Genomic DNA, 14,331 nt, shown 5'->3' with positions numbered 1-14,331 from the left:
TGGGTGTGTGTGTGTGTTCCTGTTCTCCCAGTGGTGGCTTTGTTGTTTTGTGGTGACCGTGGTGGTGCCCCGTGCTTGGACATGTCAGTGTCATGTGATGGAATCGTTCTTTTGATTGATGGGTGACCTCCTTTTGCCTCCCCCTTTTCCTTTAACTGTGACTGAAATCCACTGTGTCTGGTGCTCCCCTAAGCCCGGCCATGTGGGGCATATCTGAATACTCAAACATACACTCCCACGCACAATCGACCTAATCATTCCATCCTTCCATCGGAAGAATCGAGGAGAGAGACAGATGATGGATGGTTCAGAGTCGGTTTTGGGTGGCGGTAGAGTAGCGAAGCAGATGAATATGACATCACTTCCTCCGTTGGCGCTGGACATCACGGACTGCCACACTGTGTGGTCCACAGAGGTGTCATGTTGTCACGTGATCGTGAAACTCACAACAACATGAGCACATCTGTGTGTCTGAGTGGTGTGCCGCTCCTGTCATGATGCAAGCCCATTATCCCTTCCATCCACAGCCAAAGAAACTTTACAATCTGCAGTAGGTAGACTTATTTTGGGACTAGTTAAGCAATGAATGAAATTTGCATGTCGTTTCCTCTTACCTCAGAAATAATGATCAGCAAAGACCTGTTTGATGGGCAGGTTTTTTCTTGTTTTGTGTGGCAGCTAACCAATGGTGTTAGCAAGTGGTACGCTAACTGCTGTCCTGCAAATTCATTTGGACACCCAACATGTCTCAGCTGATCTTTTTCACTGTATTCCACTGTTAGGGAATGAAAATGTTGTAAGATGGAAACACCTGTAAATTTGATTGTTTTGCAAACCTGGTTCTCAAAATGGGGCATGTTAATCGAGCTGTGAAATATTCAAACATGTAACATGTTTCCTTCCCTCTCACACACACACACACACACACACACACTCAGTCAGTTCCACATTTGAATTCCTCAGACATCACACCACACACACTCACACACACACACACACACAGACACACACACACTCTACCCCCTTGAGCTGACCGCTGCTTTATCTCCTTTGATATGTTGACCCCCAGCTTTTAAGGGAGTCCTCTGCGCTCATGTGGTGTCTTCTCCCCCCTTCCTCCTCCTCCTCCTCCCCCTCCTATATTCCTCCCCCTTCCCTCCGCCACCTCCGCAGGTCCTAGTGCCACCAACCTTATCATAGGCTCCATCGCAGGGGCCATCCTGATGGCAGCCATTGTTCTGGGGGGGACGGGCTGGGGTTTTAAGTAAGAGATGCAACCGCATGCTTTCTTTCCTGCCTGCACGCCTGCACACAGGCGTTTCCTCTTTATCTCTCTTTTTTATTTTTGCCTCTCAAGACAAAAGGGCCTGAGCTTCTGCTACAGATAACAGATGCTCCCATAGTGGCTTAGAAATATAACGACTAGAAAAGAGATAACATCTGCAAAACATTGCCAACAAAATATAAAAACTTTGAATAGCATGGTATATCTGGAATAAGGCTTTTATTAAAGCAAATATTTTTGAAAAAACGATGAAAAAGAGATTACTTTGTTTACATGCTAAGTTTGAAAGCTCCAACCTGAATTACAATGCATCTATAAATAGAACCAGGTTAGTCTGAGTGAAAGTATCACTTTGACTCTGAAACTTGACAGACTAACTCAGGATGCATCATGGTATGGCTTCACAACATGGGCAAATTTAGCATTGCCCCAATATCTACCTCAGCCTTTAATATCTAAATTTTGACAACCATGCTTTCATTAATGCTATTTACGTGATATACTCCAATATGGTGGTTATGCCTCTGTACACTCTAGCAGAATCTCTAGGATACTGATGGCCCAAAGCTTGACATGCATGCGTGCTAAGTAAAAAAAAGTTTAAGACATTAATAATGAAGACAAAAAGAATATATCATTAATATAATCCATTTTGTGTTATTTATACATTTTCAATTAAGAATAATTAAGTTAATTGTATGCAAATGAGGTTTATCATGTAATTGTTGCAGATGGATTAGTTCTTAGAAGACAGAAGAGAATAATTGGTCACAGTGAAAGCAACACACTAGGGGAAGTCAATCAAAGCAAAATGGAAAATTCATGTAGTTCATAAAGTGATATTACCATTGAATGCAGACATTACTTCTGATTTTGTTCTGAGTCTAGGGACAGTGAATTAGGGGGAAAGGTCCATATCAGTGTCGCCTCCAAAGCACTTACTGGCATTTGTTTTTGAAGAATATACTCACTCTAGCATGTTGGTTTGCATAGCATCTTGACCAAGGCCATGGAGGGTTTTTGCATGTTGACTGAACTGGTGGCAGCATTGAGCTGCGAGGCAAGCACCACCAGTGCCTCGCACAAAGGCTGGGCAAACCCTTTGGAGAGAGTAATTTTGGGGGAGAGCTGAAGTAGCTTACAGGGTATGCAGGGTGGACTGGAAAAGGAGGGGAGGGAAGGGAGGTGTGGAAAAGCTGACAAATTTTTCTGACTGATCTGACCCACTCTCCTTGCGGTGATATCTCTCTTTCTCTCTCTCCCCCCCTCTCTCGTGATCTCGTGACTCCCCCTCTCCACCCCCTCTCCACCCCACCCACCCTTATTTTCCTCCCCATCCGCCTCCCCTTTCCTCCACTCTCAATGCAAAGGGTGAAAGTATAAGCTGAGCAGAGAGGGAGCAGACAGAGAAAGAGAGGGGGGGGGAGAGGCTGGTGGACACGTGCCCTGTCCTCTCCCGTCCCCTCCTCTCCCGTCGTTTTTTTTTTTTTTTTTTGGTCGGTTGCAGCCTTTGTGCCATGGCTAGCTGGCTGCCACTCTCACCCCTCTGTTCCTCCTGGGAGGCCTTTGGGGCCGGGTGGGGGTACCCCTGCCCCCAACCCACCTCGCGCTAGAGCAGAGCAAGACCCCTCCCCTCACCCCCACCCCGGACTCGCCCGACACACGGCTGCCTGTGCTGAATGCTTCACAGAGACCTGGTACAGACGCGCGCTTCACACGCACCTGCATGCCCCCCCACCCACCCCACCTTACCCCCCACAACCCCCACCCACCCTAACCCCCTAACCTCCCCCTCCACTACCACCACCACCACCACCACTCACCACCCCCGAAAACAGTCAGCGCTAGTGCCGTCTCTCGTCACCTCGCCAGAGGGAACAGATACGTATTTGCATGTTACTCAGTCTGGGATGCCCCACATTATGCCACACTAAGGGGAGGTTGTGTTCGATGACCCCCTTTTCTTTAACATTTTTAAAAATAAAATAAAAAAAAAAAACGGTCCTCCTCCAACCCCCCCACTCCCCACCTCCCCCACTCCCTTACTCGTTCGGTGGTGTGCGTTCGTGTCGGTATTTGTCGATGTTGTTGTTGGTGCTGTGTGACGCCCCCTTCTCTCTACTGACCATCCTTCAGTGTGGTAGACTGCATTTCCTGTGTCTCTGTTCGTGTTAGTTCGTGTTCTCTCACAGAAGGTAATGTCTTTTTTTTTTCTTTTTTTATGTTTTTTTTTTACTCTGAATCTCTGTGATACTTGCATTGGCCTCCATTCACACTCACAGGGGGAGAAGTATCCTCCTTAACCCATTCCAATGTCTTGGAAGCCTTAGGGATGATGGCCGTTCCTGCCCTTATCATTCGAGCACCTGTGCACAGACACAAACATGTTTTCAAAAACAAGCCAAAGTTAGCAACTCACTGAGTGTGATCAATTTGGCATAGTACAGTATGGCATAAGCAAAACTCATTCATTGGTGAAACATAGCCAGTAAACTGACGGTTAACATCAAGTCTCTGATGAAGACTTTTGTTGTTTTGTTGTGTGTGCTGCTTGCTCGGATGTTGGGGGCAGGAGTGACCACAGGCTTCACTGGAAGGGGTCCATGTTGGATATGTTTCCTCTTGACCTTGCCTGTTCTAACTCTTTCTCTTCTTTGTTCCACCCCACCTCGCCCGCTGTGTCGCCAAGAAACGTCAAGAAACGGCGTTACGACGCCAATGCCAGCGCCATCTAGAGGACTGGATGAGGCTGTGCACTCTGGGGTCAGATCCTGTGCTGGATTCAGCCAATCGATCCGACCTTCGCTGGACTCCTCATTTCCCTTTCCTGCCGCTAACTTAGCGGTAGCGTTTACTTGAAGACAACAAACAGAACAACGATACTGAATGAAACCACTACTGACTACTGAGCATCTTCCATTTGTAGTTTTTTGGAACTACATTACCCACGCTCAACGCCCCAACCCTCCACCACCACCACCACCACCATTCCCTTCCCTTCTCCCAAATAGACTTTTATTACCCCAAACTATCCCTCCGTTCCTCTCTCCTCGGAGACGGAGAGGGGGGCAGTGTGCTGGGGGGCGTGCCCTCGAAGGCCCACCTATCAGGCATGACTTCCTGTACAGCGCACTTTGACCTTTGACCTCCCGTGCGGAACCCCAGCATGATGAGTCCTGGCTGAGGCACTGCATGGCTGAAGTGAGTCACCCATTCAAAGTGAAAAAAGATAAGACAGAGAAAAAAAAAACACATGAGTACAATCAAATTGAGTACAGTCAGTGAGTCACTACGAACACCAAATTCATGGAAAAGAGGCGTTTGGCATCTAAGATAGACTGCCGACAACCCTACATGGTAACGTTGCTGTCAGCAACGCAAGTCCCTAAAGGAAGAAACTTGTAATGTCACATTGAGAACATGGATCAGCTACTGAATCTCAACATATCATTTTACACTATTACATAATTCTGCATTTTTTGTTAGAATTTTAGCATGTTGTCTTGCAGGTGTTTTGGCTGTATTAATAACAAAAATGACAGAAAGAAAAAAAAAGGGAAAATATTTTGGCCAACAGTTATAGACTAACGTGCAAGGGAACACTTATGAGCAGTGTTAACACCTTTCTCCTAGACAAAACACACACACACACACACACACACACACACACACACACACTTCTTTCATACACAAGTCACATACATGAGTAATAAGGAGTCAGTGCTGACTCTTTTAGCCCAGTGTTCTCACAAAACCAGTTGGTAGACACTACAGTCATGAGCTGCATGATCAAGACTATTTAGTGGGCAGCCCTTTCCCAACTGCTCTGCTTCCCATGGTTACTGCATGTTAAAGGATAATTAAACAACTAACTCTTACTATGCAAAGGAAAACATTGCACAGACCTACTGATTGGTAATGATTCTTCAATGATACTATGATGATATTACTAAAATCATGTTTTAGCTACTTAAACAATAATGCAGCCTTTTATATACTTGGCCACTTCAACATTTGTCTTTATAACAAGCTTCAGATAAACATAGGAAAAACCGAATGAAAAAAAAAAGTCCAAATGTCAAAATGCATCTGATCACGTTCATTTGTCTGAGTTGGAGGAAGCAACCACTTTTGTCATTTGTGATAAAGAAAGATTAAGTTTTTCAATCAAGCGTAATTATAGGAATAAAGAAGGTAGGAATAAAGGGATCTTTCCAGAATTTTCTTGGCTAGAGGTCTACGTGTTGGGTGTCCTGTGTACCATTTTTGAGGTTACTTGGGTGTCCGCTCTCATCTCCTCGTTCTTTCCCATCATTACATGTTTCCATGGAAGCACCATCAAAATATTTAAATAAAGGACTTGACAAAGTATTGTATCACTTGATAATGCCTCTGTGTTTTTGTTTGTTTACTTGAGAAATTGTGTTTTCTTCCCTACACTTATGGCAGGGTAACAGAGAAACCAGAGGTTATGGTTTATGGGAAGAGCCAGCTCTTATCAGGATATCGGTAGCTTTACACCCACTACATCTGTTACACTGACAATGAACTGTCCAATCATGTTTTTCCACCCCCAACAATGTTATCAGATTGTCAAACAGGATTTGAACAGGATGTATGTGGACAGCAACAGAGTGTCAAGAAATGTCAGTGGACTGATTTGTAACCACTGAAAATGTCTGTGGATTTTATCCGTAGGCACAAGCCTGCTCTGCTGAAAGTATTGTCCACAGAGGCCACATTTATTTTGCAGCATGTTGATGCAATGTACATCATAGACCGCCAATCTTATATTAATATTATGGATATACCGAAAGCAGGAGACAAGATGATTAAACTACTGGATAAACTGATACTCGATAAAAACTGTGATGGATTCCTACAACTACTACTTGAAGAAGAAATCCAAGAACTTTTACCGGGGCTTAAAGCAATCATGAAGAATCAAGGTACTGTAGAATCGTTTGCTATTGCTCCAGTTGGCTTTTTTCAAGTGATCAAAGTACAACCATGTTTACCTTTCCTTAGCTCAAACAATTGGTCTGCGGGAGTTGGCGGGAAATGCATTTGACATTTACGTTCACATTTATATTCATTTGGCAGACATGCTTATTTAAAGTGACTTACAGCAATAGAATAACACTTTGTTATCTTGTGTATAATACATATAAGAAAAGGCACATAACTTATCATGGATTGGTAGATAACTATATGTGACTTATGGCTACTTGTATGGAACATCTTTTAGTTTGAAGTATGCCAAACAGTATTTGCAACTCTCATGGCCGTAGCTACACATTGAGGGCACCAAGGTCATGTCCTCGCTATTTTTTTCTTCAAATAAGGAGGAACGCAAAACTATTGCGAGGGAACGCAATAGTGCGGTCAAAAAATATTTACCAACGTGACCCTTCCTGGGCTCCGTAGCCTACCTTGGCAACTCTCTGTAATGAGTAGGCCTAAAAGATACAATAATTCTATTTAACCAGTGTAACATAGTCTACTGCAAAGGCCATGCCAGTTTAAAGGAACATGCCAAATGAGTTCACTGCTGTCTATCACAATCTACATTGTTATTTCTACATAATTTAGGTCTACCAGGACAGAGGTCATGTCCTCGGTTTTTCTTTTTATTTCTCGGTGTTTCACTCCATTTATTAAATAAAAATAGCCAACGAGACAATTATTCTTGCCTCAACGTAGCCTACTGTCACATGACACGCCGTAGGCTAGGCTATCTACCAGAGGACACCGAGGTCATGTGCTCGGTATTGAAGTTTCGTTTCATTTATTAGAGTCAAGACGTGCTTGAGGTGTGTAGATTCATAATTTAAAATTCACTGTTGAGAAAGAAAGTTTCAATGGCAGCTACTTCAGCTTCTCATAATATCAATTTATCTATGCTAATGAAGCTGTAGACTGATATAACAATACCAGCCTCCATTAGCTCTCTCTCTCTCTCTAAATTACCTTGACATCAGAAATATCTGCTCTATGTTGTCCAGATAACCACTGAAGTTAGCACACAAACAAACTAGCTTTAGCCTGGAACTCTTGTAATACCTGTAGTATATATGGAGTGTGGAGTTTGGCTGTGTTCAAAACAACTTGAATCCTATAAAACTCCACATAGCTTCTTTTAAAAGTCCCTCAAGAGTCTAATACAGAATTAAACAGTAGCACAAGCGGTCAGCTCCAATGTTGAGTGATGAGGGAATGCTTCCAGAGGAAGATGCATGAGGACAGATTATAAAACAGTGATTGCACTATACCTTTCCTTTGTTGACACTACACAGCATGTGAATCTACACACACACACAACACAAAGATACTACCTCAAATTCATCCCTGTCAAAAACAGCAAAAAATGAACTGGACTCATGGGTTTTTCATTTCCCCAGTGAAAAATAAGAGACCTACAAGAATCTACCTGTAACATTCAGTTCAAATTCATTCAGTCTTTTCCAGCTACCAGAGCAACAACTGATTTGCTCCATGAGTCCATGGTACACTTAGTACATCTGGAAAAAGAATGAGTCTAAAACTGCAATAAAGATGAAGGGCTTTTATAAGGCCATATAAAGAATCACAGAAGTATTAATTAAATATATAGTGCAGGGTGGATCACATTGTCACATCAGTACTGAATATAGTCCCAGTTGATGGTGACTATTGAGGTGATTACAGTATGTACTTCAACAAACTCTGTCCTGTACTCCTTCAACAGAACTCAGCAGACAAGACAGCAGAGACGGGCAACTGCCAGATTGCACACAGCCTGGAGCAAGTGGAAGTGTGGCCAATGGGCAAGACCACCTCTCTACTGGAAGGCCAAGAGAAAGAGCAGTGGAGGTCTCCGGGCCAGTGATCAGACCAGTTGAAGGGGCAGGGGTCGATGGTCACAGTGATTGCCAAGCGTCAACTGGATCAGGAGGACTGCTTGAGAAAAGGCAGCATTTAAGTATGTTCAATACATTATATAGTTTCAAGACAAATAAGGCGTTGGAAACAAAGTTTGAATATCTATTTTATTAGTCTACATTCATTAGTTCAAGCCTACATTCAACAGTCCCAAATAGATTTAGATATGACTTAAGCATTTATGTGGTGTGACTGGTTGGGTTTCTCTGATATGATGTAGTCCTAGCATCAGTTTCCAACAACAATCCATTTCTAGTGGGCAAGATATAATAAATGGCTCATCCAGTAGTATCGAGATACCATGGAACTGAGCACCGCCTAGAACCAGATAAATTAAAAAAGCAATCTGAACACACATTGCATTTCTGCCCATGAATCTGGGTTTAAGAAAGCCTCAATAAATTTGGCAACACAAATCTCCTCGAGGGCAAGGCACCCTCACATAATTTACTGGCATCCCTGGTAAAGTTGAGTAAAACTCACTTTTTGGTGGTTTATCTTAGTCTCACAATGCGTCAGGGTTGGCGGATAGGACCCAAGTGCAAGACTCCTCCAGGCAGAAATTAGAAAAACTCACTTTATTAAATGACAAACCTACTAACCAACAGGACTTCAACAGTGTAAACAGAGAGACAATCCAACAAGGAACAGAGAAACAGGAGGGTAGAAATACACATACCAATTAACAGAAAGACAAGAGGACTGGACGAAACCAATGAGACAATAACAGGGAACAGATGAGGCAGAAACGGAGGGAAAACTAACAAGACAGGAAGCACAGACCAAATAAGGAGATGGGGCGGAGACAAAGACAGGTGACAGGCAGGTAACACAAAGCACATGGGGAACCAGGCAAACACAGCACACTACACAAAGTTGCCACTGGGGTGGCACAAAGTCATTCCATCCAGGCAGGATCCTGCAGTACCCCCCCCCCCCCCTCAAAGGACGCCTCCTGGCCCTCCTGAAACTCCAGCCCGGGTGGGTGGAGGGGGTCTGGAAGGCGGGACTTAAACGGGAGCAGGTGGGCTCAGACAGGGCACAAGCAGACATGGACTGGGTAAGGTTGGGCAGGAAGTTGACAAATTTAGACGGGGCAGACTCAGACAACACAGGAGACGCAGACACAGGAGACGCAGACACAGGAATGGGGATGGTGACCGGGACGGTGACTGGCACAGAGATGGGGATGGTGACTGGCACAACGACAGGCACAGTGACGGGGACAGGGACAGAGAGGAGCTCGGGCAGAAGCGGGGCCGGACAGTCAGAGGGAGGCGTGGCCTCAGGCGGCTGGGCTGCAGGCGTGGCGTCGGGCACAGGAGCGGACTCTGCTGCGGGCACAGGAGCGGGCGCCTCTGGGCTGGGCACAGGAGGCATGGTGTCGGATGACCGGGTTGGCCGACGCTTGGCACCACGTCTCCTCCTGGAGGGAGCCTGAGGGACCTTGATGAGTGAGTTCTGGGGGGAACTGGAATTCCTCAGGCTGGGGTTCTGGACTTGAAGCGGCCAGCTGAAGGCGCAGCAGGCCCACCCTACGCCCCTGGCAATGGGCTGCAGGGGCAGGGTCAGGTGGGAGACTAGCAGCCTCAACAACTGGATTACCGGAGGGAACAAAGAGGGACTGAAGGCTCCTACCCAGACCTAAGAGCTGGTCGGCCAGGGTAGCCATTCCTGGAACCTTCAGTAGCCAGGGCTTTGAGGAAATGGTCCTTTCCATCAATGAACAAATCGCATGCCGGCACTCCAAGTCTGTAGACCTCCCCAGCTCAGAGTTAAGCCTAGTGAGGGTGTACTCCACCTGTTTTAGCTCCTCCATGTTGGAGTCTGCTGGGTCCATACTGGTCGGTTCATACTGTCAGGGTTGGTGGATAGGACCCAAGTGCAAGACTCCTCCAGGCAGGAATTAGGAAAAACTCACTTTATTAAATGACAACCCTACTAACTGACAGGACTTCAACCGCGCATAAACAGAGAGACGAGCCAACAAGGAACAGAGAAACAGGAGGGTAGAAATACACATACCAATTACGAGACAATAACAGGGAACAGGTGAGGAAGCAGAAACGGAGGGAAAACTAACAAGACAGGAAGCACAGACCAAATAAGGAGATGGGGCGGAGACAAAGACAGGTGACAGGCAGGTAACACAAAGCACATGGGGAACCAGGCAAACACAGCACACAGTTCCTACAACTATGGATAGAAACAGCTTGTTTTACAAATTATCTTTTAGGCTATTTTCACAAACAAAGAAAGTCACTGCAGAGGCTAAATGAGGGAGGTAAATCACTGTGTTGACTCACAACAAAAAATACATAGAATGTGTTTAGTCTGTATGAATGTTTTCATATGCTGCTTTTAAATAACTAACCTACCAGTAATTGATTGGTCAAGCGTGCCTTTCTTTAGGCTAACTCTAATCTGGCTGCTAGTGAAAATATGACAGAAACTATGACTGTGTTAACAAACTAGCTCCTATAGACAGCTCCTAGCTTTCCTAGCTGAAAGGTATAGATACTGCAGACATACTGTAGCGACCCAAATTATATCTGTCACCTATTTTTTATTCACAGAGCTGTAGTCTCCCCTGTTGTAATTACTGATCTGGTAAAGTGCAAATGAGACACAACTATGGAACTACAGAAGACAATTTGCTTGAATTTCCAACTTATTCCTTTGCCTATAATTTCCCTCATTTTTTTCAGATCTGGAAAACTGTTCTTTTGCTAGAATAGAGGAGTTGGTTTCAAATCCTGAAAAAGCAGAAACACTGATGTCTGAACTACAGAACAAACTGAAGGATGGAGAAATGGACAGAATTGAGAGGGAATTGCGAAGCAAAAAATGTATAAAGGAAAACTGGTGTTATACAACCATAACCAAAATCAAAAACAACCAAGGACTGAAAGAATTCCTTGAACCCGGAGAACAAAAGATATTTCCTTCAATTGTTTTCGATTTGTTTGAAAACAACAGGGGGAAAAAGGAAACGAAAAATGAAGAATTGAATGAATCTGATGTCTCGTTAGAAGACACTGAGACTAGAGTGGAAATTCAACCTAAAGAGAGAGTAAATGACAATTTGGAACACACTCATCAAGCCTCAGAGAATAACTTACAATTTCCAGCCAAAGATTCATACCTAAACAGCAATGCCCAGGACTCAGAACACAGTTATCTGAAAGAAGAGTTCCTCATCAACTCTGGCCACCAGAGTTACCAAACCAAAAGTGAGCCATGCATGAGAATGCAGACCAGTGAAGCCAATGGAGAGAAAGATGAGTTTAAACCCGCTGAGAAGGACCCTTTATCTGACAGTGGACATGAAAGTATTTTTGACACCATGAACAACAGTTATGGAACGTTATCAACAAAGATGAGCAGCCTTGAGGGAAAGGAAGGGAAGAGGGTGGAAGTATCTTCTGCTCTTAAAAGGGATAGATTGTCTGCTGAGCATCAATATTCAGCTGATGAGATACCACCAAAGGTCGCTAAACACATAGATGCCACGGATTGTGACCACGAAGCAAAAAATAGCACAGAAACTAATGTTGATAAGTGCCCCTGCATGGTTGAATATTCACTGATCAATCATGCAAATTCAATTCTACATGTTACACAAAATTCATATTTAGCAAACACTGATGTCATGTCAAACCAGCAGTCTGAGAACATTTCCCACACTTCTGAATCAGTCTTCCAAACTGAGAACAACTTAGACAAAGATGTGGAAATGAGTGTAGAAGGAATCATTGCTAGAATGGAGCATCAATCTGATGAGATACAGGTCAGTTTAAAGCAGATTCAGAGCCGAGATTCACAGAACATTCCAGCAAAAAATACACGTTCATCTGCCTTAGATTGTGACAATTTAGAAATGGACACCAATGTTCAAAGATACAGAGAAGATTCAGATGTTTTGCAGGGTACAACAGACAAGTCTTCCAACATGGAAGCTGATGGAACAAATGATAAAGAAAATTTTGCTGATGAACTACCATCAAAGGTTGATAAACACATAGATGCCCCAAGTTCAGAGCATGAAACACTTGTTAATGCAAGCCTATGTGAGCCAACTATACCTAAAAATCAGGGACATTCTACAGAGACCCCACAGTCAGATACAGCAGTGGAGCTAGAGCCTAGTCAGAGTAGTCCTACAGATGCAATGAAGAGCAGACTAAACAATGATGCCAGGGCCTCTGACTATAGTCATGTGGAAGAAAAGGCCTTTACAAATAGTGGGAATCCGTTTCAAAGTGAACAAAATAACACTTCAGCAAACCCAGGTAAGCATGTACATAGTAGTGAGGATAATGATGGGGAAAGTGAGCATGAAGCTATTGAAGAACACTTTTCACCTGATAGTAGTCATGAAGATAACAATGCCAATTCCAAGGATGTATTGATAAAGGGGGACAGATTTGAATCAAACAATCTTCATGCAACCTCAAAAGAAGCACAGACACAAGCTAATGGATATCCTGTGCTTCAAAACATTGAAACTGAAACTTCCAAAGATTATGATTTATCTTTAGAGATGTTTTTTACAGGGACTTCAGACACAATAGACACAACAACACATATGAGAACACAAGCCATTAAGACATTGGCTGCAGAGGCTAAGGATTTTGACCATGAGGCAAAAAATACAGAAATTAATGTTGATAAATGCCCCTTAGTTGAATGTTCACTGATTAATCACACAATTCCAATTCCTCATGTTACACAAAATTCATATTCAGCAAACACTGATGACATGTCAAACCAGAATTCTGAGAAAAGTTCCCACACAGCTGTTGTCCACACTTCTGACTCAGTATTCCAAACTGAGGACAACTTAGACAAATATGTGGAAATTAGTGAATCTGTTGCTTCAGAAGGTATCATTGCTGAAACTAAGCATCAGCCTGATGACATACATGACAGTTTGAAGCAGATTCAGAGCCAATATTCTCATAACATGGCCATTCCATCAAAAAATAGAAGTTTGTCTGCCTCAGATTGTGACGATTTAGAAATTGACACTAATGTTCAAAGAAACATAGAGGATGTTTTGGGGGGTTCAACAGACAAGTCTTCCAAAATGGAAGTAGATGGAACAAATGATAAAGAAAATTCAGAGGTGGACGATCTTGACCCTTCATATAAATGTTCACGCAATGTTTATGACTCTGTTGAGCTGGAAGAATCCAGTGAGAGAGTTCATTCAGATCCCATTCATAACTCAGAGACCAAAAACAGTCCAATGGAAAATGCTCAAAAAATCCCTTTGTCTCAACCCCCATCTGTGGAAGGATCAACTGTTTCAACAGTTAACAAAAAAAGTGTTTTTAAAAATGAAAAAGACAAACAAAAAGCTAAAAGGCCACACAAAAGAAAAGACCCTAATTTGGAGAAAGAATGGAAGAAAGAGCGCCTTGTTAAATGGTTAGACACTTATAAAGGAGAAGGGGACACCTTGGAGGATCTGAAAAATAGAATCTCATGGCATACTAAACTGGAACATAAAACATTTCCTTATATCGTGGCAGACCAATGTACAATTTTTCATGTTCCCAAAACAACTGACCGTAAATTAATATTTCTAACCAATGTAGATGTATATACTGAGAAACTGAGAAAACTGAGAAAACCTTGTTATGAGAAGCTGCAATATCAAATGGGAGTTTCAGGCATTAGTGAAACAATTGTGCTCTCTCCAGAGAATAAAACGAAGCCAGTCAGATATGATTTCTCCTTTGAGAATATTGCTGAACTCTGTCGTAGGCTTGTGTTTGAAGTCCTTGCCCCAGCAATTATAGTCTTCAAAAAGGTTCAGAGAGAGAGGGAATTATTCTCAGATGATTGATTATTATTTGTTAATAAATATACAGGGATACACAGAGCTTCAGTCATGAAGTCAGTATACAGTATATGTTTGAAGGGTGCCATTGTATTGCTGTGTAGGTGTTTATGTCTTGTGTGTATCTGATTCTTGTCTGCTGTGTCAGAGTTTTTATATTATTGGAGTGATTTTAACTGTGGGGATACTCTCCTACAATACCCTTTGGACTACCTTCTGCAACACACAGACTGTGCAACCATACTCACATGCACTCACCTTTTACTTTGGTACAGAC

At 43.2% G+C, this 14,331-nt stretch overlaps 2 protein-coding genes across 4 annotated transcripts in view; both read left to right on the top strand.

Moving 5' to 3' along the window:
• adam23a (ADAM metallopeptidase domain 23a) overlaps window positions 1-5,669 on the top strand; it is a 22,919-nt gene extending 17,250 nt beyond the window's left edge. The window contains exons 25-27 of one of the 3 annotated variants that reach the window (XR_007196314.1): window positions 1,174-1,264; window positions 2,656-2,982; window positions 3,975-5,669. Coding sequence is in view for 2 of the 3 variants with exons in the window: in XM_048268045.1 (XP_048124002.1) it covers window positions 1,174-1,264; window positions 3,975-4,020 (137 nt within the window). In the remaining variant the exon portion in view is untranslated. The remainder of the gene's footprint in view (window positions 1-1,173; window positions 1,265-2,655; window positions 2,983-3,974) is intronic. The other 2 variants (XM_048268045.1, XM_048268046.1) reach the window with 2 other exon arrangements.
• A 258-nt stretch (window positions 5,670-5,927) lies between these two features.
• On the top strand, window positions 5,928-14,108 carry LOC125310922. Its single transcript, XM_048268720.1, has 3 exons — window positions 5,928-6,234; window positions 8,013-8,246; window positions 10,915-14,108. Exons 1-3 carry the CDS (start codon window positions 5,961-5,963, stop codon window positions 14,058-14,060), a joined length of 3,654 nt encoding a protein of 1,217 aa, XP_048124677.1. The 5' UTR covers window positions 5,928-5,960; the 3' UTR covers window positions 14,061-14,108.
• The last annotated feature ends 223 nt before the right edge of the window (window positions 14,109-14,331 follow it).

The sequence above is a fragment of the Alosa alosa genome, chromosome 17 (genome assembly GCF_017589495.1).
Source record: "Alosa alosa isolate M-15738 ecotype Scorff River chromosome 17, AALO_Geno_1.1, whole genome shotgun sequence".
Classification (NCBI taxonomy): Eukaryota; Metazoa; Chordata; class Actinopteri; order Clupeiformes; family Clupeidae; genus Alosa; species Alosa alosa.
Note: the sequence above shows the minus strand (reverse complement) of the source record. Positions and strands in the feature narration are given on the sequence as shown.